General features: G+C 44.1%; 1 protein-coding gene and 1 long non-coding RNA gene across 2 annotated transcripts in view; one reads left to right on the top strand and one right to left on the bottom strand.

Annotated features, from left to right (window-relative positions):
* Positions 1-26,468, top strand: part of LOC110356708 (uncharacterized) — a 279,999-nt gene that overhangs the window by 215,539 nt on the left and 37,992 nt on the right. The window lies entirely within an intron of this gene.
* BMP7 (bone morphogenetic protein 7) overlaps positions 1-26,468 on the bottom strand; it is a 43,927-nt gene that overhangs the window by 3,642 nt on the left and 13,817 nt on the right. Inside the window, exons 2-6 of the mRNA XM_005499728.4 lie at positions 15,883-16,075; positions 5,563-5,711; positions 1,599-1,796; positions 1,057-1,133; positions 359-469 (exon numbers count right to left, since the gene is read on the bottom strand). Of these exons, the coding sequence (XP_005499785.3) occupies positions 359-469; positions 1,057-1,133; positions 1,599-1,796; positions 5,563-5,711; positions 15,883-16,075 (728 nt within the window). The remainder of the gene's footprint in view (positions 1-358; positions 470-1,056; positions 1,134-1,598; positions 1,797-5,562; positions 5,712-15,882; positions 16,076-26,468) is intronic.

The following is a 26,468-nucleotide window of genomic DNA, read 5'->3' as shown; positions in this document are numbered from 1 at the left end:
TTGGCAGCAGCACACAGAAGATCCTTACGGAGTTTTTCCAAGAGATGCTGATGGTGGGTCTCACATCCCGCTCTCACCTTCCCATGCAGTGGGACTGTACGTCCCACCATTAACAAGTCTCTCGTAGGGCCCTTTTAAACTGCAGAGCATGTCAATGCTTGCAGCAAACACAGGGTAACTCTTAGCCAACTATTAATTTAGGCCACTTGGCTAGACATGTTTAGCCAGAAGCTGCAGGCATCTTAATCAGCTAACGCAGACCTTCCTTCTCTCGTTAGCTTAGAGATTTGTGCATAAACTTATTTCTGAGTAGCACCTATCAGAAATGACTCTATACTAGGAGCTACAATGCACCTACCAGTGTCTGTACAATGGCATGATTTGTAGCATTCATATATGAATTCAATGGGAAAGCACATTCTCCTTCACAGTAGTACGCAGCGTAGCCCTCCGGAGCGATGATCCAGTCCTTGATTAAATTAAAGACATTAGATTGTGGAAAAAGGCAGAAATTTTGTGCAGTGAAACAGAAAGGGCAACAGCACATGAATCTAACAATTTGTACATCTAAATACAATTACAGTAGCCTGCAAAATAAAAATCTGGCAGGCTGGCCTTTCTAATCCTGTCTTATACGCGTCTAAAAGCGGCTGCTTTTCCTGGAGGGATATCTCACTTTGCAAATGTGCCCATAGAGTGCTGAACTTCAGGGCTTAGGTTTTTTTATCCATTCAGCAGTGTCCTTCACTCATCACTGAAATACAGGTACAAGCTTTCTTTAACCAGGTCTAAAAATTGCTAGATGAAAATGGAGAGACGTCTGAGCATTCAGCACTGCCTGAGGAGATCCAGGGCCACCGTTTCTCAAAGGGACCGAAGTATGTAGAGTTTCTAGCCAGTCTCACATTAAATATTTATATACCCTTGCTTTGCAGAAGCATTTCTTAAGCATGCTAAAGGCAATATACAATTATTTTCCGCCTAGGGATTACAAAAAATATCCAGTTATCGATCTTACTGTGGTGGTGATGTGTCAAGGCACCTCCCAGCCCTTACCTGCCACCCCAGGTCCCTGAAGCTGACGTAGAGCTCGTGCTTCTTGCAGGCTTGTCGCTGGTCGCTGCTGCTGTTCTCTGCACGGGGGGAATAGGGGGGATAGTTTGTAATGCTGGGCTGCCCCAGCACCCACGGCTCTCAGCAATGCACCAACATGGAGAGGCATCGCTGCTCAGCTCTTGCACTCGTGGCTTCTTTTTTTTTTTCCCCAAACATTTTCAGTTTTAGTCTTAAAATAATGTCTGGGTTTGATAAATATGAAATGTCCCTCTAGCTTTTTGTGGAAAGCAAAAAATGCCTGGGAAAGTAGACTTTCCCCCCAACCCCCGCCTGGGCTTCCTCTGACCTCATATAGGCAATAACCAAAGAGATCTGTTTTTTGCCAATTATATAAAAATAGAACCTGTGAAAGGAATGATAGGGAAAAGCACCCTTTACCTATTTTCTACATCCCTTACTGTCTCTGAAATCCAGCAACAAACAGACTGAACGTGGGAGAAACCGTTCCCACATCATCCCACACCCAGGAACCTGCGCTGTACCTGCGATGTTTGACACCCGGAAAGCTTCCTGGTTCTTTGGCGTTTTGGATCGATTCTGGCTCCTCTGCTTCCCTCCCGTGGAGCGGATGCTGCGGAGATGGACCTCGGTGGCTTTGAAGAACGCGACCGTGAAGGGCTGCTTGTTCTGCGGGCCGTGCCTTCCAATCAGACCCGCCAGTTTGGGATTGATGCTTTGCCCTTAATAACAGAACAGGCTGATAAGAGGGACTGTGGTAACGTTTCATTTTCAGCAGACATGATGAGGATAATGAGAACTGCTGGCTATAAGGTGATTCTTGAGCACGTCTCTATGCATCGATCCACACAGGGCCTGGGCTTAATCGGCAAAGCTGACAAGATCAGCTCAGCACAGCTAACTCCATTTTATATCTGCGTGTAAAAGTTACATAAAATAGTCCTACGTATAATTATTTTACCCTAAATCCGCTTAGCATTAACTTTTCCTGCATTCTTTAGAGGGGTTTCTTTAAGTTCACCAACCTATAATTTGAAGTGATCCTATAAAAGGAGCCGTAAAAGTCAGCCCATAGGAGCACTAAATTCCCACTGGAAGGTTATTAACTTAAAATAAAAATACCTTGTATGAAATGTTGACAGAGTTCCAGATATACTTTAGTTGAGCGAAACAAATAGTTCAGATGTTTAGAGACATTTTGCTTGTTGCTGTATCTCAGCACTACTGTATCTTATAACTTTGTTGCAAAACCATTCTGCTTCCTTCATCCTGGGCTTTTAAAATAATTTGATTTTTGGTAAAAGATGATTAGGTGGTTTCTCTGTAGAATTAAACCAATTATTACAAAAAAAATATGCAAGAAGTGGTGGCAGTGGGAAATTTAATATTTCTCCAAAGGATGTCTGGGTGCTGTTGTGAAATGCAGGGGTGATATCCAGAATTATTCTGTTCCAAGCTATTGAGTACTGCTGCTAAGTCAAAGTTATGTTTATGGCTTTTGCGATCCTTTAGCTAATGACAGAGCTGGGCCCTGTCAGCCACAAATCAAATATGCCAAAGGACAGAGGACACTTTCCTAGAGAAGCCCTGATAGGCAGCAAGGCTGGGGAGAGCAGGCGAGGGGCTCTACAGCCCACTGACAAAAATGTCCTTACCTTATTAGCTTCTGACCACCATGTGGAAAGAAGCTGGTAACCTGAGGTATTTCTAGCTAATATTATATAACTGCTGGTTTTAAGATGTTTAAATGCTAAGGCTTATAGTTATTGTCTTCGTGGAACTGTTTCTTTGCTCTTGCACGTGGACAAAAGGCTCATAAATGTGACAGACCCAGAAAAAAGGGGCTGAGGTCCAAGCTCAAGAAATGGAGCGGCCTCAGCTGGAGCCCATTTTTTCTTCTTCTAAAAGTGTGCAGCCCCACAAGCGAGTCCCAGCTGCAATATATGGAATTTATGGGGAAGACTGGCTCAAGAGGTGTTTTGAGGGGAGCCTGGCAGCAGGACAACTGCCCAGCATGGCCAGGCCTTGCAAACCAGATAAAGCAAAACTGATCTCAGGACAGGGCACCAGGAAAGCTTGGGTGAAAACAGCAAATACAAAACTCGTGCAGGTAGATTTGTATATGTGGAATATACATCAACAGCTTCTTCACCTTCTGCTTAAGATCAGTTAAATTAATTTCTTTTGCACAATTTCATCTGGACAGTGATAATGATATCAGAATTTTTTTAAAGTAGACTGTATTGGCTTCATGAATGCAGATCTCTGCATGTAATGACAGATACAAAAAGTTGCGTTTTTTTTTTCCTAATTTACTTAAAGCTTTGGGGATTGCCCAAGCATATAGTGTTGCATCAAATCTTGCTGTGTTTGCAGCATATGATTTTCATATCAAGTCCAGGCGTAAAAGCAACTTTCTTGTTAGTGTACACAGTTGGTCTAAATCCAAACTAAAACTTGGGGAGCAAGGAAGGACATGTCCTTGCCATTCAAAATAAAAAGAAAAATTCACTTGTATGGTGGAGAAATGTGAGTGCAAAGGAGTGCTGTCAGGGGACTTGGTTACAGCAGACAAGCAGACAATTGGGTCCCGTACCTCTGTATTTACTTTTTAAACACTGCAGTTGGCTTTTCTAACTTAAATGACAGGCTGATTAAAGTATTTTGTTAATCTATTTTGAGAAAGCAGCAAGTCACTTTCTATATGATTTCAACCCTTTGCAAACCCAGCTAGATTTCTCTGGAGTGCAAGAGGAAATCAGATTCCTCATTTTCGTTGCACCAAATAACAGAGAATGCATTTATAACTGAACCTGGGAATTTCTGTCTTTGAAAGCTCTCTGTGCTAGATCTGGCTTTATGCTTTTAAGGGTCCATTTCTAATTGCTCCAGTAGAGCAGACAGTTACTGCATGTGCAAAGTTGCAGCATTTCCTTGGATGCAGGATCCTGAAAAGTCTCCATTGATATCTGTAACGTATTGATAAATCAGCTTCTTCCCTCCTCAATGCTGAAAAACAAGAGTGACCTTTGCTGTAAAGTGTCTAGGTGAGGATGGGGAAAGATAGAGTGATAAGAAGACTTTATTGGTAGAAGAGTGTAAGCAATACTGTAGGATCTATAGTGTTTAGAGATATTAACCCTACTTCCAGCTATTGCTTTTCTGCGGGCTCTGGGCTGTGTCTTGATAGTTTTCTTATGCATGAACCACAACCAAATGAATGTGTCATGATTATGGACACAACTTGTGTCCTCCCAAGTATTTCATTTAGGAGGCAAACTGGAAACTAAAATCAAGTGTTTGAAAAGGGGTTAAGCTGCTCTTGGCTGTCAATATGCCTTACTGTTTTAAGAGTAACTTGTAAATAAGGTTGAATTTGAATCCTTATACAAAGATGGCAAAAGGCATCTGTCATTGGGGTGGAGACCATGGGGAAGCTCTGGGTCTGTATCTGTGTTTGGGTTTGTGTGTTCAATGATCACTCGAAGGGCAGCTTCAAACAAACCATGTGCACCACTCTGTGTGCAGGTCTCACATGAGTAAAATCACCTTTCCATGTAAACGACTGTTTCAAAACTGTTTAGCACAGTCTTTATGCAAAATACTACTTACTGGAAACGCTCAGACTGTTGCACAAAACCAGTAAAGAGTGATACCACAGATGCATATCTGGAGAATGAAATTCTGCCCTTAGATCACTACATTCATAGTATTTATGATACTTTTGAGCTGGGTTTTTTGTAAAGATCTCCTGTGGGGCAGCCAGACAGTTCCAGGTACTGGGAACCCCCCAGAAGATCCAGGATACTTGGATTTCCTTGCACAAGTCTCCAAGTGAGCATCAGGAATCTTAACTTTAAGACAAAGCAGTATGACTTTCTAGTTAAGACCTAGTTAGGAAAATTCCCCACCTGATTCTAAACGCATGCTTTATGGAGATGTTTCAGAGCCAGGTCTTCGCACCCATTCCCAAACCTCACAGGTTTGTACCATAAGCATGATGGAGACCTTGAGTCCAGACCAGGCACGACTTTACTGGTCGTTTGTACCGCCACAAAGGAAATGAGGATGGTTCCTAGCTGTTTTCTGAAGTTTAAAGGACTTTTGTGCCAATCAATACCAGCCTTCTACGTCACTCAGTTATGTCTTTTTGCACATAGCAAAGTTTCTTCCTCTCTCCTTGACTGGATTGCACTATCTGCAAATTAGTCAGCAGTCTATACTTACGTTGACGGGGATGTGCACATAGCTAATAGTGAAATTACTGCAGACAGGTTACCAATCCATTGAAGCATTTGAGTACACTCTTAACCCGAAATATGCCTAAGGGTTATTTTGTTATTATTATTTCCATCTTAGGCAAATTAAGGAAAAGCAGGCTTAACAAATCCTATTCAAAGGAAAGAGTCCTGAATGCTGAAGGGTTCCCCTGGCTGGGAATCATGTACCTGGAATGGAGCCTGACTGACGTTAGTGTCTGACACTCACCATCGATGCCTTCCACGGAGAGCTGCAGGCCCAGGTTGTGCTGGGGATTCACCACCCAGTGATTACTGGTTGCAGTAATGTCAAACACCAGCCACCCTTCTTCTGCAGCCCAGATTGTCCGAGAGTCGAGCAGGAACAAATCTGAATCCCTGAAAAAAACAAGTGTAATTCCCAGTTAGCCAGGGTCTCTATAGGTGTTCACATATGCACTTTAATCAACACGCTTGGTTGGCCATTCAGCAACAGGCAGATGATGCCAGAGCTGTGCTGGCCTGATTTCCCATCTAATCAACTTCAGACCAAGTGCTTTTCTTCCTTTCAAAAAGGGAGGGTGGGTTGAAGCAGGGTTGAGGTGGTTTTGGGTTACTTTGCTGTTACATTTAACCTTAGAGCTGCTGATGCAACTTCAGAAAAAAATGTTTGCCAGGCACAGATTTGCAAAATTATTGTTTGCGGATGCAAACTTGGTAATTGGGCAGACAATGCTGCTCATTATCCTTTCCACACATAATTTCCTGACTTTTATGCATAATTGCAGCATTGGTGCAAGCCAGCTGGAACACTGGTGTGCATATATTAACATATGTAATGTTTTTTTAGAATTTGTTCATCTGAGGTTACAGGTAATTGATTGAACCAATAACCTTCTGCACAGTAATAAGTCTGCATTACTTTGGGTGGCAACTTTCAATTCATTGCTTAAATTTCTAAAGGTAATTGCTAAGTTATTCTAGTTGAAGAACTAATACCAGAAAATGAGAAAGATCTGAAACTGAGAGGATTTTGTGCATTTGAAAAAGGTGAAATCATTCTGGATTTATAAAACATTTCCTGGCAAATTTCTGTAGAATGAAAATTTGAGCAAACACTCATTCTGTAAAGGAAGGAATCTTCCCATATCAGAAATTTAAAAAGAGATAAAACTTGGATTAAACATTTGGATAGTGGCGCAGTTCCTTTATGAAAATGACTTTACAATAAGAACAAAGAAACATGGTGGAAGTGTCTAGACAAGTTCTATAAGAGTTGCTTTTATACTTACAGTGCACAAACGTGGTAACTTGTGTTAATTATATCCTGTTGAAATATCCTTGGGAAACCCTTTAACCATGTCCTCAAAGCTTAGAGGAGGACTCATCAATTTTGTCACTACTGATTTGTCAGTATAAATATATATGTATTTAACTTGGTTTACACAGTGCCTCTTGTTCGCGTGAAATATCAAGTGATCAAAAATGAATCTGAGAAGCACTGTGGGCATAGAGGCTTTTTTCTCATAGCTTTTATTGATTCTTTTCCCTGTGCAACACCAAGAAATTAGAGGCTTTTGCCCCACACAGCTGACTCAGAACAGAAATAGAGTTTTATTGCAATGTTTTCACTATCTAGCTTTCCTTTCAAGCTTTGTGGGGCAGGGCGTATAAGAGATGACGGCTTTCCTCCGTGAGCTAATAGATGTCACCGCCTCTGGCTCTGTGCTGGCTTACATGAAATTAAACTTCTGAAATTAGTTCCTACAGAGCACGTGATGACATTGAGGAGGATTCTGTCCTTTCCTCAACAATGCACAATGCTGTTTAAATATGGATACAACACTGACAGGGCTGAATATGTAGGTAGAGCCAATGCTGCTGAGGGCACAGCAAGTTCTGCACGTGGCGGCCTCAGGGAAAGCAGCGGTTTTCTGTGCCAGCTTGGTTCGGAAAGAGGAGGCAAGGTCTGGTGCTTACAAGAGACGTTTTGCAGGTAGAGGATTATAACGATTGTAATTCCTCCCTTCGCCTGGCATGTCCCCACCATGGAAGAAGGCATAGGAGAGGGAGTTTTGCTTTCATTTACAGAAAGTTTTTGTTTCGGAAGAAGGTCTACATCAGAACTGCTGAGTGCACCTAGGACAGCTGAAGATCAGTGGTACAGATAATCTCCTCCCTCCACACACATGTTAGTTACAGAAATGTAAGATGCCTGAATTCTAACCAGGGGACATGTTTCCTGGGGTTCCATCCCCACCCAGCAGCGATGGCCCTGATCCCGCTGTGCATGACGCAGTCGTGCGGACACCTCCCGCCCTTCCCTGTTTACAACATGCTGAACAAAACGCATCCCAGAGGAGCCGGGGACGAGGGAGTAGTACGGATTGGCCCGTTCCAATGGCTGAGGCCAAGTTTCCAGAAGTAAAGGGTTTTTATATTCACATACTGCATCATTTAAGCATGGCCCCTGACTGGAACTCATGATTCACACAAGGTTTAGTTAATAGGGACTTGGCTTGCTTCGTTTTATTCCCTTGTAATTTGCAGGTTGAAGATAATAGCAATAATGATAACTTTTTGTTTTTAGCTACTGCCCAACTGCAGTATCATTACTCAGAAAAACCAGCCTTTAAGCTCCCCATGCTGACATGATGCAATCAGGGTAACCAGACAACACGAGGCATCAAGTACCAGGGTGAGTCAGTCTGGGAAATTGTATAATGCATTTGTTTTCCTGTAGTTACAGCAATGTGCAAACAATAGGCCTGGAGGGGAAGCCCGAAGTGAGAGAGATCAAAGGGACCCACTAAAGGGAAATGTCCTTCCCACACACACTTGGAACATTTGGACCCAAAAAGGCCCCGTGTCAGATGCTCTGGAGAAGTTCAAGCACTCCTGGATTAGCACTTTCCACTCTGGCCCACCAGCAGCAGCCAGGGACGAGATGCAAAACCTGAGTGGTGTTGCAAGCAGAGGCTGCTGAGATTGTGGCACATGTTCTGATGAAAAGAAACCTCCTGTTCTTTTCAAAAGAACAACCTCTCTTTAAGTGAAATGCCCTGCTCTCCACAGACTTACGGCAAACAGTACTAAATCACTAGGTAATAGACAGCAATCCCTTTAAACATAATTGTTGGGCAAGACATAATAAATGTGGCAAAGAGATGTTATTCTGCTTAGACTTAAACAAAATTGTTCTGAGGGCTCCTGTCTAATGAGTTGTCATATAAGATAGTGCTAGTTAAGTCTAACTCATGTGGCTGGTATGGGTTTTAGCTTTGAGATAAAGATCTGAGCACAAAGGGAAAAGGTTTCTAGCGCACGTCTCGCCCTGTGGTACCTTACCTACCAACTGTATGCATCCTTGGAGCAATGTGAATAATGGCTGTACAACCAGGAGGCAGAAAAGAACATTGGTTCCTTGGCCCTGTATTCAGTTCCTTTATTTGAGAACTTCAGAGAACTACCACACCAAGAGATAGGAAAAGGCACATGATCCTCATTTTACAGAAAATTAAGCTGGGACATGGAAATGTTCATGTCTAGATTAGAGTTACATGAATGATGAAGTCTGGATCCAGACCACAAGTATGTTTTGTTGAGACCACATCAAAATAGCTCAGCATATGAAGTACTTACATCAGTGGGAGTGTCAAAGCTTTTAGCAATGATAAAACTTAGGACTTTCAGCTCAGTTTTCTCACACGTTGAGATGTCGATAGAGCCTAAGATAAGGACAGGAGGCTGGCACTTGCCTGCTGATCCCTTTGGTAGTGTTTGGTACTGGATGCCAGAAAGGAGAGGTGCCCCCTGTTAGAAACACTACATGTCACACAACTGCTATGTGCCCTATGAAATTTCCTTAGAAAACTTGGTGTTCTCTGGGGTCAAGGAAGAACAACAAGTATTGCAAAGTGAGGGTGGCTGGGGAGGATGCATGTGAGATCATGTCTGGAAAGCAGCTGGAGTTATGGAGATGGAAGGGCTGAAGCTGCCAAAGGGCCGTGGAGGGCTGGTGGTAGGAGTGAGGTAAGAAAAGGAATCACAGATGATTAGTGGAAGAGGAAACGACCAGAAGGAGAAATAAGGGGAGACAAGCTACAGAAAAAGCAAGTAAAAGTATCCTGAAAGGGAACAGTGAATTGTCATGTTGCAACGTGCTAATTGTAAGACAAGAAAAAGGATTAACAACCATGAAGCTTCAGGAAAGCAGTATGTCTTTGCCTTTTGCTGGGGTCCTTTTTCAGCCTCTGTGATGCACTTTGGTTTGTAGCAATGGATGTTAGTAGCATATCCAAAAATCAGAAGTATAGCATCTCTCCTAATCACCTGCCTTGATGAGCTGGGGCATGAGGAAGAACATGGACTGGAAAGAGAGACTCTGAAAATATGAGAGCTGGCAATTCTGCAATAGCAAGAGAGAACAGGAGATGAAACTCTGCAACTGTATACTATAATGCTATAAGGTCTATACTGCTCTAGTGTAGCCCTGTTACCAAAGAGCACCTGCTTGTGCATCTGTTTTCTTCACTCACCTTCCCCATCCCCTTCACCAGCTCTGTTATTTTAACCTGCTGGTTGACAAGTGGCAGTAAACACCCATGAGCACTTCTAAATGGGATAAAAACAAACGGGAAGGAGGGCAGGCAGCAGAAGAGAAGGTGACTTGTGGTGACTTTCACTACCTTGCGAGACAAGTGGGTTTCTGTGCTGTGCTGGCACTCTGGGAGCCCTGGGCTCACCTGGCCACGTCCAGCCCAGTGCCACCACCAGCAGGTCCTGCTGTCCCCCGTGTGGTCAGGTACTCTGCCAGCCCAAACGGAGGCTGCCCAGCAGCTGCACCGCTCTAATCCCTACCTGCCAACTTGAGGAATTGCAGATTTAGCAGTGCTTTAAACAATAACCGTATTCTGGCACCTTGCAACAGACTTCAAATACAAATGTGGGTCAACTTTCCTGCTTCTGTTTTAAAGTGGGAAATGCTTAAAGCACAGATATGTTAAATGTCTTGTTGACTCGGTGTGTAAACCACAGTCACTAAGCCAGGAGTATAATCCTCTCATGCGGGTATTCCGACCCTAGATGGGCTGTTTGGGTCACAGACATGGTGCAAGATAGCGAGTTTACTAATGGGCAGCCCACGGACAGAGCTGGCACGGGGAAAATGGGGCAACTCCCGTCCAGGTTTGAGCAGGTGGAGGGAGGAGAAGGCAGAAAGGCCACCATGGGAGGGCGAGAGGAGATCTGGGGTTAGATCACATCTGTTTGGGTTAAAAAAGCGCAGTATCCAGACTCCAGTTTGCTTGGTGTCGTTGCTTAGAGTCGGCTGCAGCTGTCCAAAGACAACCTTAGGAAAATATTTTTCAGATTTTCCTACTTTGAGAGGGCCCCAGGATCTCCCTGGGCCTCTCCCTGGCACGTTTGCAACACCCTCTGTACACAGACCTGCTGCAGCCCTCCTCCCACACCTTCCCTTCCCCAGGACCCCCGCTCATCCTTCCCTCTCCCTTCCCGCCGATAAAAACCCTCCCCAAACACAGGCTGGGCCCCTCCGGGTGAGGGGATAGCCACAGCAGAAGGGCTTGCTGGAGGTGGTTTCCAACAAGGATTGGTCTGAAAACTGGCTGTGCTGGTAGTAAAATAGATCTGTGTAAATTTTGTTGAACCTTAGGAGACATGAAACTTGCTTCAAAAATGTCAGCAGATTCTTAATTCTGTCTTCTGTGTCTCCAGTACGCTTGCTCCCTTTTCTGTGTGATGTTTGAGAAGGGTAAGATCTGGGTGTCAAAGACAGATTACAAGTGGCAATGGCAGTTTGTTACAGAGAGATGCAACATGTTCCCTAAATATGAAGCCTCTTGTAAAAGCAGCGCTGAGAGAAATGAGGTTATATACATATCTTTGACACTTTACATATAGCAGTTCCTGTTCAGCATTGAATCGCTGTTCATTAATGCATCACTGAGCTGAGCAAAAGCCCACTGGGTTACGCAAAATGCCTCCTGCAGCTCCCCAAGTGCCTGTGAAGAGTTAAGCCTTGCCAAGCGAGTTCAGGATTTGTCAGAGGTTCTTCAGGCTGCAGTAACTTTTAGGAATGGTCCAAAAGAGATAACTGGATGCAGCTCTGTTCTTGGAAAGCTACAGGGTTTCCTTGCTAAAGTTCCCTTGCTGCTGCACCCAAGAGTATATGGGGATGAGTACAGTTTCAACTGATGTGCAGACAATAAGTCACAAAAGAAAATCAGAGCTATTGTCAGTACCTTTCCAGATGCTGTCAATACCTGCAGATCTTGTCATGGCGCTGGGGCACAATGTTAAAACAAGCTATACCCTTTGCTGCACCATCCTTAGAACGATCATACTGGTATTTAAAAAAAGCTCCAAAAAGAAGGCACATCTGCATCGCAGGCTGGGTGGGCCTAAGCCTTTCTTAGTTGCTAGAATTACATGTTTCAACCCACAACATGGAAACAGACTCCAATGAATGGGAGAAAGAGGTCTGCAGAGGGGCTCAGGTTTGATCTGGGTGCAGAAGTGGCATAATTTGAAGCACAAACTAAAGTGTTCCAGCTGCAAGTCAAACCCAGGAATGCATCGTGCAGGATCATATTTTTCTGCAGGGCTAGTAACATGAGCATTCAAATAATTCAGTGCCTTTGAAGCCTGTGAAATCCATAATGGCCACAAAGTGAACATGTAGCAACTACATTTCAATTACCAAAGGCCGGTCAAGTACCTGGCTTTATTCTCTCCAGTAACAAAACGCTCATCGACTTCAAAGGGTTTGTGATTTACTCCACAATGCAAGTGCTGGGTCCAATGAAACTGGAGACGTGACTCTGGGATGAGGTATTTTAGCTTCTGAAGGTGCAGAGAGATGGGCAGGATCAAGCTCTGATGTTGAGGGGAGCTATACAGTCTGCATTTTTTCTGCAGTTTCACATTAATAAATTGAGGACAATGTCCTGGCTGACAATCTGCCCCAGAACTACTTGGGTACTCTCCTCCCTGGCACTGGAATCTGTTTTGCTTTCCTGCAGCGCCCAGGATGGAGATGGAGGCTCAAGCAGCACCCAGCTCTCTGATGGAACCTTTAGTTCCCACTAGCAGGGTTTGTGACCACAAACAAGGACTTGATGTCCTGCTGCTCAGTACCCTTCTCAAGCCAGTCGCTGGCTTTATAAAACTCTTTCCCAGGCTTTTGCGTGAGTGAACCATGAAGACCAAATAGAAGTTGGACATGAGTCACTGGACTATGTTATGCACACAAAAGCTTTGAAACATGTCATATTAGTCAAAACATCAACTGTTTTCACAGTGTTTATGATTTTAGGAACATTTTTGTTCATGAATGTACTTGTTTGCTTAATGTGAATAACTGATGCTTTGTGCCTAAAGAATGCCGCGCATACCGTTCTATAAAGGAGATGTTGCCAGTCTGAAGAGCTCGCCTTGCAATGAATTCATAGATCTGGAAAGGCCAGAAAGAATATTTGATCATTTAGTCTGGTTTCTTTTAAACACCTGTAATAATATATCCAGTCTGACAGAGATAAAATTTCTATTAGTCAAAGCCCAGAGTGGAATCTTGTCTGCCAGAAAGGACAGAGCTGGGCTTTCATTTTTACTGCCACGGTTGTTAGGTGTCTATCTGCCCACGATGGAGCAGGCAGAGGGGCAGGGTTTCACAAACAGCCTGCTGTGGGCACAGCTGTTTGTCTGGAAAGACCTATGCCTGTATTTTTCACCGACAAGAAATCGCAGACAAGAGATGTTGCTGGTTAGATACCTGCCAACCTGCCCGAACTCGTAAAGCGAGTCATTAATTGCTGAACTGCTCATACTTATGGTTTATTTGAACTGAGGGCACACCATCACACCCTCCAAACTGGAGGCTCATCTGAGGCTTAACTGAAAATCGAGCCTTCAGCATATCCAGTGGCCTCTTCACCCTCAGAGGAAAAAATCTCTAGTCAGCCTCAGCTTGGCTTCTCAGCTGTACCCTGTGCTGGTTTTGTGGCCCTGAAAACTGTCCCAGTCTCTGCTGTGCTGCTGTTATGAAGGAGAAGCGAAGCTGTAGCTGCCTCTGAGCTGCTGTGTCTTGGTGCACATCACAGAATGGCACAGCCCAGGAGAATAACTGGTGTTTCTCGTCCCAAAAGGCAACTCCAGCAATCTCCTGGGAGATCACACTGCTCCTGTGTCATTGTAAGAGTGCAGGGAGAGAGAAAACCACTTGTTTTTTTGTTGGCCGTTGTACCTGCTGTGCTCCAGGAACAGGACTCTCCAAAGCCCAACGTGAGCACAGGTTTTCTTGCCCATGCAGGGGGGAGAGTTTGGCTTTGTTTTGCTCTTGTTGCTAACAACGTCAGATGGGTCTGACTTTCCAGCCTGCTCAGGACGAGACAAACAGCCAAGGAAGCATCAAAGTGAATGGGTGTTTTTTGATCAACGTTGGAGAGAGTTTGTTTTCTTTCTCCACTTGCCCGGTGACACATGGGCTTGGATGGCTGGTTTGCGACAGAGCCGGTTGGAAAATGTCAGTGGAAAAATGCAGAAAAAGAGCAAATATTTTTACAAATGTTAGTGACAATATTTTTACCTTTGGTCAATCCAAACCAACAGGAATATTTTTTCAGCACAAACTGTTCAAAACCCACCATTGCCTGTGCCAAAATGTATGCAAAGGGTGAATATACACAAACACTCATTAAAAATACAGTTCCTGTGGTGAATGTGATGCAGTCAAATTGTATCTAAACTTGTAACTGGAACATTTGTATAATTAGCAAGATTCCTCATCTCTTCCAGCCAGTGGTTCATGTATATGCCTGCCTTTTGCATATATTTTTGCTTTAGGAATGAGAATTGGAGGAGACAGTTTGTAGGAACTCTTGCTGCTCCATGCATAACTATCCCCAGTGAACTCCTTGCAGCCCTCTCTAAACATGGTTCTAACAAACTTGTGGATGTATCATTGTAAATTTAAGGTAATAAATGTCATCCAAACTCTGTCAGTAAGATTCCTTGTGGGCACCTACCTCACTCATCAGGATCTGAAGGAGAATGTCCCTGGCATCAGATGAGGAAGGACATTTACTCCAAGAACGGGTTTCTGGCAATCCCCTAATGCCCTGGCACACTGCTGACGGCCTCTTCATCTCGTTTCTGCTCTTCCCAAGAGATAAAGTCATCCCTACAGGCTTGTACCTATATAAGCTACTCCAGAAATACAGCAAAGGGAGGCTTCTGTCTCTGGGAGGGCCTAAGATGGAATAAACTTAAATGCTTGTATTAAGCAGGACAATTAACTGGTTCTACACACATTTGTGCCTTGTTGCCTTCTCCTTTAAGAAAGCCTGGTTAAAATGTATAGTTTGAATTATCATTGTTGATAAAAACAGATTAGTAATAGCATAGCCCCTGAACCCTGCAAATAATTGCGTCATTAGAAATGCCAAGTGAATGCTAAGTTTTGACCAACAAAATTGGAATTTCAGATGTGGAAGAAAACACACCAGTGTTTAAATACTTTTACCATACAGCAAAGCTGGTAGAAATTCTCAGCATTTAAAAATGTTGATAGGATTTGCTGTCATATTTTAATGGATCAAAAAATGAAAACTTTTTTTTTTCTGCTTTTTTATTAGCCCTTATAAAAATATAAAGCCAGAGTCCTGATTACACTATTATTTTTTACCCTTTTGGACTTTCACCTTTTTAAATCCCTAGTGTTTCTCCTCTCATAAACCGAAATTAGGGCTGTAGTATTATTACCCTATATTTAGGAGTCCTGGAGAATAACTTCTGACTAGCATGTGACTGTAAATGCTTTTCATGTAAATAAATGCAATCTCAGTTTTGGTAGCATTTGTATGAAAAGAAATATGCGCAATGAAACTAAGTGCCTTTGATAAATGGTTTGGGATTGTTGATTAATTGGAACTAAAAACAGATGAGAAAATTGAACATATGTTCTTATTCAAGTTCCCTAGAGGATTTGTCAGGGAGCTTGGCATACATTAATAATTGCTTGGAAGGGATTTAATAGCTCATCTTGTAGTTTTGCACACACAAAACAATCAGTCAATATAAAAAGCATGGTGTCGTCTGCCTTTGTTAATTAGGGATCTTGAACGCCTTTGGTAATAAAGGCTAGTAATTAATCTACAATTAGAAAGGAAGCATTCGGATGTGGTTTTGCCACCTCAAGATCCATAAGCAGCAGGAGGGTAGGTCTTCCAGAAATCTTGAAATACTTGGAGTTCACAGTCTTTCCCTGCACTAGCACAGGGCCAGAGCTACCGGCTGCTTCCAGGGCCAGGGCGACAGCACTGGGGACGCTCCCCAGGGCACTTCGCCCCGTATCCTAGCAGGTGACCAGACGTGGCAGCTCCACGGCCACCACATTAGCACTGAGATTTCACTCTACAACCCTAATGCCTAAGCCCAGCCTTTCAGATGTGTTCGCTGATGGCACCGCTATTTCGAAAAGTATCAGACAGAACTTTTGGAAGGAGCATATTGTGTTTGCGCTTTCATTGGGATTTCCTTGTGGGTCACTCACCTTCCCGGGTGCTCCTGGAGTACTTGGTAGACACTAATCTGGAACGTTTCATTATCGAAGCGTTCGCGAATGTAATCCTTATATATTCTGAACTCGGCAGCCGTCACCGCTTCCCCCTCTGGGATTCTGGAGAGATCAAACCTGAACTCTCGGTAGTGGCAGCGCTGATGGTGAAACTCTCTGTCATGCTCCACTGAAACAGAAAAACAGCCCATTAGCCACCTGCTTTGTTCCCTTTCCCTTCACCATCAAACAAGTCTGCAAGTTGCCACAACAGAAAAGGGCAAGAATATCTGATTGCTGCATCTCGCGCTGTTGTTTGGTTCATTAAAGCGCGTAGGAAACGCACAACTCTATCTGGGCTATTGCAAGCATATATGTGTTTATCAGACTCTCTTTGAAACAGTTTTACAGCTGGCTGGTACAGGGTGTGGGTGACTGTTGTGTTTAATTTTTGGCAGCTTCGTGTTTGACAAGTGATTCTGGACACTCGCCACCGATAACGACCGAGCTGTGGGAAGGCCCTGAAACACACAGATGGGGCTTTTCGGGGGTGCTGGTTCTTGGCTTGATTCTGCCTCTGACAATTACACACACACACGTGCACACCCACACACAGACACACACGAATTCCAGCCCTTGAGGCTTTTCATGCCCGTGACCCACATTTAGTGCCAGCTGAATTCATCACAAACTCACAGCCCTGCTCCAAAGGGTCAAAGCTTTTATTTTAAGGCGTCTTTAGTGATCAGGGCTGTGCAGCAAATGTTCAAAAAAAAGGACCTTCTCCCCACCCTGCCTATGAAATAACAAGACGTGCCAGAGTCCTCACAAGACAGTGTCAGAACGGTGCATTGTTCCACCAAGTGACACATCTGCCTGTCTTCTGATGGGCCAGCCGATGGTCTCGTGTAACACTGCTCATGGGTATTGAACTGGAGGGTCAGTGATGTGAGAAACAAAGATTTCAAGACTGTCCTTCAGCAAGGGGGAGGAGAGGTGTCAGTGCCCCAGCCTGGCACATGAAGTGAAGCGCCCTTCTTGGAACAAATTCCAAATTAAATAGACAAGTCGGACAAAGGGAAATGGGGAAACAGAGGTATAAGAGATGAACTGACTCGCCAGAGGTCACACCACATTTTAAGAGCCGAGGTTTGAACCAGGGACTTCCCGTATGTCCCAGTCCCATCGTCTGTCCACTTGACCTCCCTGCAGCTCGACTGCACAATTCAAGTAGTTAGCTCTGAGATTTTCTTGGCAAAGAATGTGTGTCTTTCTACAGGCCTCATTCTCTTCTGGCAGCAGTAAATCCATTGTGTAAATCCATTGACTTAAATGGAATTACTCCTGAAAAAGAGGAGTTTCAAGCCCAAGTCTGGAAAGTGCTATTTAAATTTACAGCGCCGCACGGCACAAATGCACGTCGGCACATGCGAGGGCCCCCCCAGTGGCAGGGACAGGCTGGGGGACCCCTGGGAACCGGCTGTGTCCAAGGGCTCACACGGAGCAGGTTCAGCGCAGCTCTGCTGGCCGGGATTCAGCAGCTTGGCCACGGGCTCTGCCTCCTCTCACACGTCGTTCTGCAAGGAGTCCAGGGCTCGGAGTTTGCCACCGTGTGATTGCTGCTCAGGGAAACACTTCAGAGCTCTTCCTAATAGCTGGGATTCATCTCAGAGGAGATTTTTAAGTGTGAAAGCCCTAAACTTTCCAGGACAAAGATGATTAAGTTTTATATGTTGGGCAGTTTTAGAGTGCACTGAATGAATGAAGTTGTAGCAGCATCTTGAGCTACAACATCTTGTATGGCCTCAGGAAGATCAATCAGTGCCTCATACCCTGAAGTGGGGGAATATTGCGAATATTCACTGGTGTTTGTAAAACACTCGGCAGGCTAAAACTGCCCTATAAGTGCTAGCAACAGTATTAAATGTGCCTCAATCCCTTTCCTCCAAGGTATTCTCAGTAGAATAAGATACAGAGAGTATGATTTCAGTCTCAAAGGAATTTGTCTGCACCTAAATTACAGAGGGGAGGAAAAAATATTTTAATATGGAATAGCTCCTTTAACCACAGCTATAGAAGAATGAACATAATGTTGTGTGGTTTCAGTTATTAATATATTACAGATAACATCACCAGCAGGATGTATTATAGAGAGATCTAGCAGTAGGACGTGATTTTCTTCTAAAGACATGGGAAGGCTGAATTTTCAAAGGAGGGTGGGTGCACCTTCCCAGTGTATGTATGTGATGACAACTACATCAGCCAACACCAGTCTTGAGCTGCACTTCATACACAAAGTCCAACAACAAACACACAAAGACAAAACTTTTCTGGGTGCTGTTAGAGTTCATAGTGATTCCCACTGCAGAGCCCTAGAAAAAATGTGTCATATTAGTATGAAAAATTAACGGCCAGGGTCATAAAATAAAGAGCCCCAAAGTCTGAACTTTCCCATGCTTTGCAGATGTTTGGATATAGGGTTTTGGGCTGAGCCATCTTTAGTGTTAAAGCAAACATTCCTGTGGCTATAGTCATTAAGATCATGAAAATATGTGGATATGTAACTGAAGAAAGAATCCCAAGAAACCCTTCAACTCGGTGTTTATTGTTTTTCCCCTTTTTCTTTGCACTCTGGACCTATCTGCTGACCCAGAAGTAACAAATCCTTTCAGAACTAATTTATGAGAAACACTGACCCTGAATCAACATCTGTTAGATGACTGCAGTAAATCTTATTACATAATTAAACACCAAAATCTATGTTAAAATAACGTTAAGGGTCTGACTTGAACTCATAAAAGCCAGACTCTTCATTATGAAGGCTGAAATCCTATCCTTAACGCATGCTGCTGTGCATTGGTATTTGTGAACATATGGTACAGTATATATGACCGTGCACTTTTTGTAGACCCCAGGAATACGTTAAGCACAACAGCACGAGGTAAGCAGGGGAGTGCTCAGGAACTCCGAGTTTCCTGGGTTTGATGGGTGTTAGTCAGACCTTTGACAATACTGCAACTGCTTCTTTTCCAATTAATCACCTGAGGAGTTTGAACAGAGGGGGAAGGGGAGGTATTTTTACCAAAAAAAACCCACAAAGGTTAGGGAAAAGTGGTATTTTAAGTGTCCACCGAAACAGTCAAGAGAATTGCTGCAGCTTTTTGAATACTACTGTAGTTTCTTTGTTAGATCTATAAAATCCATTATCCCTGTTGACGTAACACACCCTAATGACAACCTTTTTGGTCATTCTTGAGGGACTTAATCTCAGTTGTTTGTCAGCCATATGTATTAAGTGCTCCCTTAAAAGTCATCAAGCAATACAAATTCTTGCTGGCTACACTTAATAGCCCATCTGCCCAAAGAACTTGAACTCATGCTTGTCCCAGGTTCATAGTTCTTACAAATCACTGCTACCCAAAGACTTTTGGTCAATGGTTTTAGCCCAGGTCCTAATTTCAAACACTGGAAATTCCAGCTCACAAACTGTCACAATTCAAACGCCTTGGCCAAGCAGCTGCTTGGAGAGGAAGCCAAAGCTCTGGATGTGCAATCAAAGGTTGTAAAATATGAAAAGGAAGAACACCCTTGAAAAATAATTCTGCTATGGAACAGACTGTGTGCTTTAGCTGTGGGAAAACAGTGGATTTCCCCTCCTAAAGAAACAATGCAAAGTCGCTTACAGGTGATGCATGTGTAAATGTGTGCTCCTCCTCATTTCTAGAAGTGGTATCACATTTTGGGGGCACAACCACTGCAGACAAATTGTGACCTAATTTAACACATGGCTCAAAATCTGCTGGTGCAAAATAACTCTTGGGCATGGTGAGTGTGGCAGGTAACCGTAGCTACGGTAGGTGGGGATCATCAGACACTCCCTTCAGCATAGTCCTTTGGGAAAGGAAAGGTTGAGACGATGGGATTTGAAAGCTGTAGCATGGAGGCACACAAGAGATTCATGACAAAATAAGCAAGACACCAAAAAGTGTGCAGGACGACTAAGGTGATCGAGCCAAAACAAGCACATATCTTAGGTTAGTGGTTATCAGTAAATTTGCCACACCTCTGTTGCAAATATGCAAGTAAGCTCAGCATCTTTGAAAGTCTGGCTTTGACTATCTGTCTGCAATCTGCATGCTGCACAGACTGCACCCATCCATCTGATACAGATAGGGCTCTGATCTCCCTGAAGTCTTTTGTCTCTCCAAACCGACTGTTGTGGCATTGTGGTGATGCAAGAGGAGGCAGGACCACATAGTTGTGCAATGACCGGGATGGTTAAAAGAAAACATGATGGATACATGTGCTCAGGTGTGAAGTAGCCAGCTATCAGATCCAAAAATATGGGAAAGCTGGAGATAAAATGTCAACAAATCCTTGGTGCTTGTTTTGACATGACTTAAAGCGTGCTCTTTTCAGACACAAAACTTGAAAACATTAAAATGCAGGGATGAAAACATGTAGTTACAGCCAGAATTGTTGAAACTAGTACCAAAAAAGTAATGTTGGACAGAAGGTCTTGTTATCCTGATTTAACACTTCAGGGTACCCAAACTTCTAAAGCAAATGAAACATCAGCATAAAGCTGGGAAACTTGAACTAAACCCATGCTGGTTTATTTTCAAAAGAAAATACGTTGAGACTAGAAATAAGAGTCTTGACTGTTTTCAGCTCCTTTGCAAATCACTACTGGTAAGCGAAAAGCCAACCTGAGCTAATTCTGTAAATGCTGGTGGGACCACTGTAATGTGGATTTTGTAAGTTTGTAATGTGGATTGACAGTAGGCAAGGCCTGACACATGACAGCAAAATTACGCTGAGAGGTAGCTCGCCGTAGTTATTATTTCTCTCTGTACATATCAAAGAACCCATACCCTTCTATAGCCTAAGCCAGCGCAGTAGCACAATGTCAGCCACTAACTCCATGTGTCAAGCAAAGAACCAGTGAATCACAGCAGTAATTTTCCAAGAATCACTGTGTTAAAACATAAATTATTACGGAAGCGTTAAAGAGCTAATCCAAACCCCAGGGAAGTCAATAGAAATATTTCCACTAATTTAAATGGATTTCGTGGGAGGCCTTAATTTTGCTAATCTACCTTCCTAAGTATTTTTATACTCTTGTTTTCTGAAGATGTAAGAAAATATCTTTTTTCACTAGCAAAGTAAACACCAGATGAATAGATTCTGTGCTCAGGCTGCCCAACTCGGAAAGCTTTGGTAATTCCACACCTCTTCCTCCCTGGCACATTTGGGTGACACACTTGGAATATCCTTTGAATATTTAAATGAGTAAAAACTTAAATTTTCCTGTTAACACTTTCACCTGACGTGTATTGTTTTTATAAGGCACTTTAAGAGCAGTTGTCTCATTTACCATAGTACTCACAGCAATTAAGAGTGCTACTTGTCTCTCATTTACAATGAAAAAAAAGCACCAAAAGGAATGTGCAGTAGGGTGTCTGTAACTTCTTTGCTCCCAAAAAAGGCCAGAAGGGATTTGTAAAGGACTTTAATCTCAAATAGATTAAAGGTCCTGAATTCCTGAGACTGAAAGATAAGTCAAAGGAAAATAGATTCCAAAAGACAACACCCCCTCGCCTCAGCCTCTCGGCCAGGCGGCTGCAAAGCCATCAGCAGTTGCCTGCAAAGCCCCTCAGAGATTTGGATGCCAAAAAAAATCCACCATGCTCCACGTCAAGGTCTAACAGGTTTTCAGAGTCTACCTGTGCCTGCCTGGCCCCAGGGACTGAAGAAGTCGTGTAGGTGAGTTTAATGGGTAGGAAAATCTTTACATGCTTTGCCTCCGATAGCTGCAGAAAATGAGCCCTATTTTTTCAGCGACAGCTGTGGGCTGGCTGGCTTTTCCCACCAGCCCCGGGATTTTAGCCTCAGTGCTTTCATGAATGGGCAAACTACACTTTGACTTACACCATTTTCACTGAGCAGCACAAAATCTTAATAGAATTTTCCTAGAAAAATGACATTCAGTTCTCTCCATCACCACCTGTAGAGATCCAAGCCAAAACTTCAGAAACTCTCTTGCATCATTTCGCTGTAGAGTACAAGATTCCTCAAAACTGGCTGCCCTGGGACCACCAGCTCTGCCTGGGGTCCACAAGCACTTTTAGCCCATGTCCATAGCTGCTTTCAAATGGAAGGTCCACTCCTATCTACCGCCTCACTTCTTTGTCTCCAAATAGGTAGATAAAACCATGTTGCTTATGAAATATAGGCCTTTTCTCCATATGTTACCGAGCTTCAAGAAGGAAGAAACCAATTAAGGAAGGACCCAGCGGTCTCTGGACCTGAAAGAGCCCACTGGGTTCAGCAGGATTCCCAACTGAGCAAGAAGTGCAAGGTCAGTCCTTACATTTTTCTGAGGAAAAGGGGGAGTACAATAAAGATTGTGATAATGTCATGCCAGGCCATGGTCTGCTAAGGCACGTGTTTCCCTCTTCATTGTGCTTGACAGCAAGAGTTACAGGACCAGCGGCAGTAAATTTAGAATGGCAAGAATCTGGGAAAGCGAAGTTCTGTGATTGGTTTTCATTTGCTTCATCCTCTCGGCTACAAGACTTACATGCTGATATTAAAAGCAGTTAGAGAAATTTTTTAAGAAATAGTTGAAGAACATAAATTGGTAGTCCTGTAAATGGAGTAGAGCAAATATTCTGGGTTGTGTGACAGGACTGTTTTTTTTTAAGGGTGGTAAAACCAGTGTTTGGAGGGTTTTTTTGCAGTGGATAGTTGCAGCTCTCCAACTCATCTAAAAGCTACTGCAGATTTTTGGGGAAACCTAAGGAAAAACAAATGCACCCTTGATTTTGGTCTGCAAGATAAGCTTACTAGAAAAATTGTCTGTGTTTTTTCTATAGCTCATTGATGCATCCCATTGCCAGGGAGTGGCCACTTCTAAAAACACAGTCTGTCCTTCTGCCATAGGGATGGACTCTCAGGCACTCGGGGACGTCTGGGCTCATGTGCTGAAGCCCCGTCCTGATGGTCTCGTCCGCATCTGCCCTTGGCTGCTCTGAGCCACAGCAGCGCTCAGCAGCACAGAACCTGCGCCCAACGCTCATGTGCCCGCTTTGCAGACAGGTAAAGGGAGGTGAACGTGGTATTTCTCGTGTGGTAAATTCAGCGTGTGGCAGGGCAAAGTCCTGCATTGTCCACGGGTGGAAAGAAGGACTAATGCATTAATTTCAGATGAGATGAAAAGCAGGCTAAATAAATCCTGATCACCAACTCCAAAGGTTAAGAACAGGGGGGTTTGAAATTCTTTAGTGCTCGCTCCACAAAGTGATATGGGAGTAAGCATTTCTGCTTAAAAATTAGAAAGAAAAAAAATAAAAAGCAGCCCTCTGGAGTTAATATTCTTCCTTTAGCCATCACTTCATTTTTTCAGCTTTCAGCATGAAGGTGGTGTTGCCAGCAAGACCACCTAGCCACAAACCCAGCAGGGAGCTTCCAGAATTCTTCTAAACACTGACTCCTTGTTATAAATTGAAAAGTGGTAATAGCAGCGGTGCATATCACATCTGTGCCAGGCTTCAGGCCTGGGAAGGAGCACTCTCCCTACTGCTGAACACAACTTGGAAAGATCCTTTCAGTCCACACATGTATCAGCATTAGCTATTTCTTTGTCAACAAATCCCTTAATACGTACCCTTTCTATCATGTACAGATGTCCAAAAAATAATGGAATACTGTACTACAAGATTAAACACTTTAATGTCAGCATATGTGTTGCATGACTCTGAACAATGGTATCATTGTGCGTGTACAAACAGCGGGTTGGGGGAAGATGGGTTTAATTATCTCCGAAGCAGCAGCAAGTTCTTCATGCCTAAGTTGAACTTCAGCTAGCAAGAACGGCTCAGGGCAGAAACTGGTTATTTCTCTAACAAAATGCCTGAGCCCTTTCTGATGTTCTTGTGGCGTTAGGGTCAGTGTCGTGCCCGCCGCAGGCAGGGCTTTGGGGAGGGATGTGGAGCCACCTGCGTCCCCGGGAGCCAAGACACCAGAGAACGTGGGGGGATGAGAGAATGCTGCATGTCACCACATCCTCTCAGCCCATGTGTCACCCAGGAGACTTTTTAGTTAAAATTCCTTAGGGTGGTAGATGGCAAAGGGGAAACAGAATCATCAGAAGGGAAAGGACAGAGAGAAGCACGTGTGCTGCCTTCTGCCCTTGGACACATGCCCCTGCCGCGGTTTCATCACAGGCACTTTAAGGCAATGCTGGATGGTAAAACTATTTCTCCTTAAAGACCATCCACAAAATATCTGAATGGGTTATCCACAGATAATCTATTTTCTTTTCCGAGTGTGCCCTGATCGGTACCAGCTTACGCTGTGGTTTCTCTGCTGAAATCAGAGTCAGACTAGATGAAAGGTATTGTGAAAAATTTACACGTGGGACTGTTCCGTGAACGTGGAACTCTCCTAATGGTAAACAGACCAACCGTGGTGTGAATCCTGACGGTGAGTTTGCAGTGTCTGTATGTGTATCTGGGGAAAGCAAAGTTAAGTAAGCAGGGAAGGGTTGTGTTTGTTCAGAATACCTTATTCACAGCCTCAGCACGTGCAACACGGCAGCACATGGTGCTGCAATCCAGCTGCAGCTGCTGTAACGCACGGAGGATTGCTGCAGGATTCGAGGGGTGTGAGGGAATGGAGAAGTGGGGCAGTGACAAGGGAAAGAAATAAATGGGACTGAAGTTCCTCCTTTGGACAGACTCCCTCTGTTTCTACCTTAATCTTCCAGCAATTCAGCATTACAAAATCTCCCACAGGGTCTCCCTCATCAGCCTCTCAAGTCTTATTTCGCCCCTCACTGGGAAGGGGGGACCCAAGACACTGCTGACCTGGGGATTTGCCTCCAGCAGCCTTCCCTTCACCAGCACCTTGGGGCTGGTGTTTTTTCTGGATAGAGAGAGAGAGACAGACAAGCTGGGGACTGTGGGGATGCTGGGAACTGTGGGGATGCTGCAAAACATGGCTCCCCCTATGTCCTCCCAACCAGCCAGCACTGTGGCCAACACAAAACATCTGAAGGTCTTGTGTGATCACTGGGAGTGGGTTAACCCAGGCTGGTATTTACCCTTGACAGATCGGAACTGTCGCTTCTCTCTGTGTATGTGAAAGGTGGGGATGCACCTGGAGAGCAGCTCAGAGCCAGGGACTCCTGCAGCTCCCTAAGGCAACCTTAGCTCTTCTCTACCCCCTCTTTCAAAAACATCCCTGTAGTCAAACTGAGCAGTGAGCAAAATGACAGGCAGAAACTCACCACTGCTGTTGTATCCTTTTCTTTGTCTGCACCGTGATGCATAGCATGGAATAACATAGCCTAAGAGCAGAGGTGTGCTGCTGTCTAGTACATCCCCTACACCCTCTGGATGCAGCTGTGGGAGGCACACAAAGATGCAGGAATACATTTTTCTTTTCCCTCTTTTAGCAGAGATGACTGCTGCGTTACACTGCTCTCTCTCTTTTTGTCATTTGGGGGACAGCCAGGCTGCTTTCCTGGTACTATGAAAGTGGAGTTGTATCGGGTGAGGGCAACTTCACAGGGAAGCTGTGCCAGCCTTAGGTGTGAACTCCAAGTCACACACTTTGCCAGTGCATCCAAGGGTCAAGGAGATAGCAGCAGCCTGGGGGGGAGGAATCGCAAATCAGGGTCAGATGGTGGCAGCCACAGCACAGAACAGGGTGGCTCTGGTCTAGAGGAGAAAGCAGGGTGATGGGTGTTTCAAGGGGGAGGAGGTTGCAGAGCACACAGAAAAGATAGTGACAACATGGTTCACTGAGGAAAATAATTCCCCCAGTCCAGCCAGCAGACAAACGGGGCTCAAGGTGCTTCCTGTAACCTGCTCTGAGGCTGGAGGCCACTCAAGAAATCACTGATGCAAAAACCAGCAGTCTGCCCTGTCTGTTTGTACACACAGCCCTCAACTAATGGGAACAAATCCCCAGGCCTGAGGAAGGAGAGACAAGTGGCTGAACAGATCTGACCAGAAATAATGTGCATTCAGCCAGTGAAGTTAAAAGGCAGCATGAGCAACTACTACAGGGAAACCTAAAATGGGCTATTTGGGATGAAATGCAAAATTTGGAATGAAAAGATCCAGGTCACTCTTGAAATATTCCAAGTGTGAAACAGTTCTTCAGCTTGGACCAAACCTCAGTCAGGTAGAAGGCAAGGAAGTTTTCCTGGAATGAAGTTTCCCTGCTCCTTTGAGGGTGTCTGCTCCTGCCCCGAGGTCTGTACAACAGGAGGAAGCTGGGAGCCTGCAGCACAGGTACCTTCATCTGCGAGAAGGAGTGTGCAGAGGACATGCAAAGAATACGCAAATTGTGATATAGTAACTCTTTGACACAATGATTTCATCATGCAGAGATGCGACACCATCAAATTATACTGTTACATTCCAGTAACTACATTGGGGCAAATTAAAAAGGCTTCAAATATATTGAATAAATTAGATACTGTTCATAATAAATAGCCTGAGTCAGTAACCCTGGGAAGGTCACTGCCCAAGCATCTCTGACATGTTTATACAAAACAGACAGAAATGGTT

Source organism: Columba livia, chromosome 16 (genome assembly GCF_036013475.1).
Source record: "Columba livia isolate bColLiv1 breed racing homer chromosome 16, bColLiv1.pat.W.v2, whole genome shotgun sequence".
Taxonomy (NCBI): domain Eukaryota; kingdom Metazoa; phylum Chordata; class Aves; order Columbiformes; family Columbidae; genus Columba; species Columba livia.
Note: the sequence above shows the minus strand (reverse complement) of the source record. Positions and strands in the feature narration are given on the sequence as shown.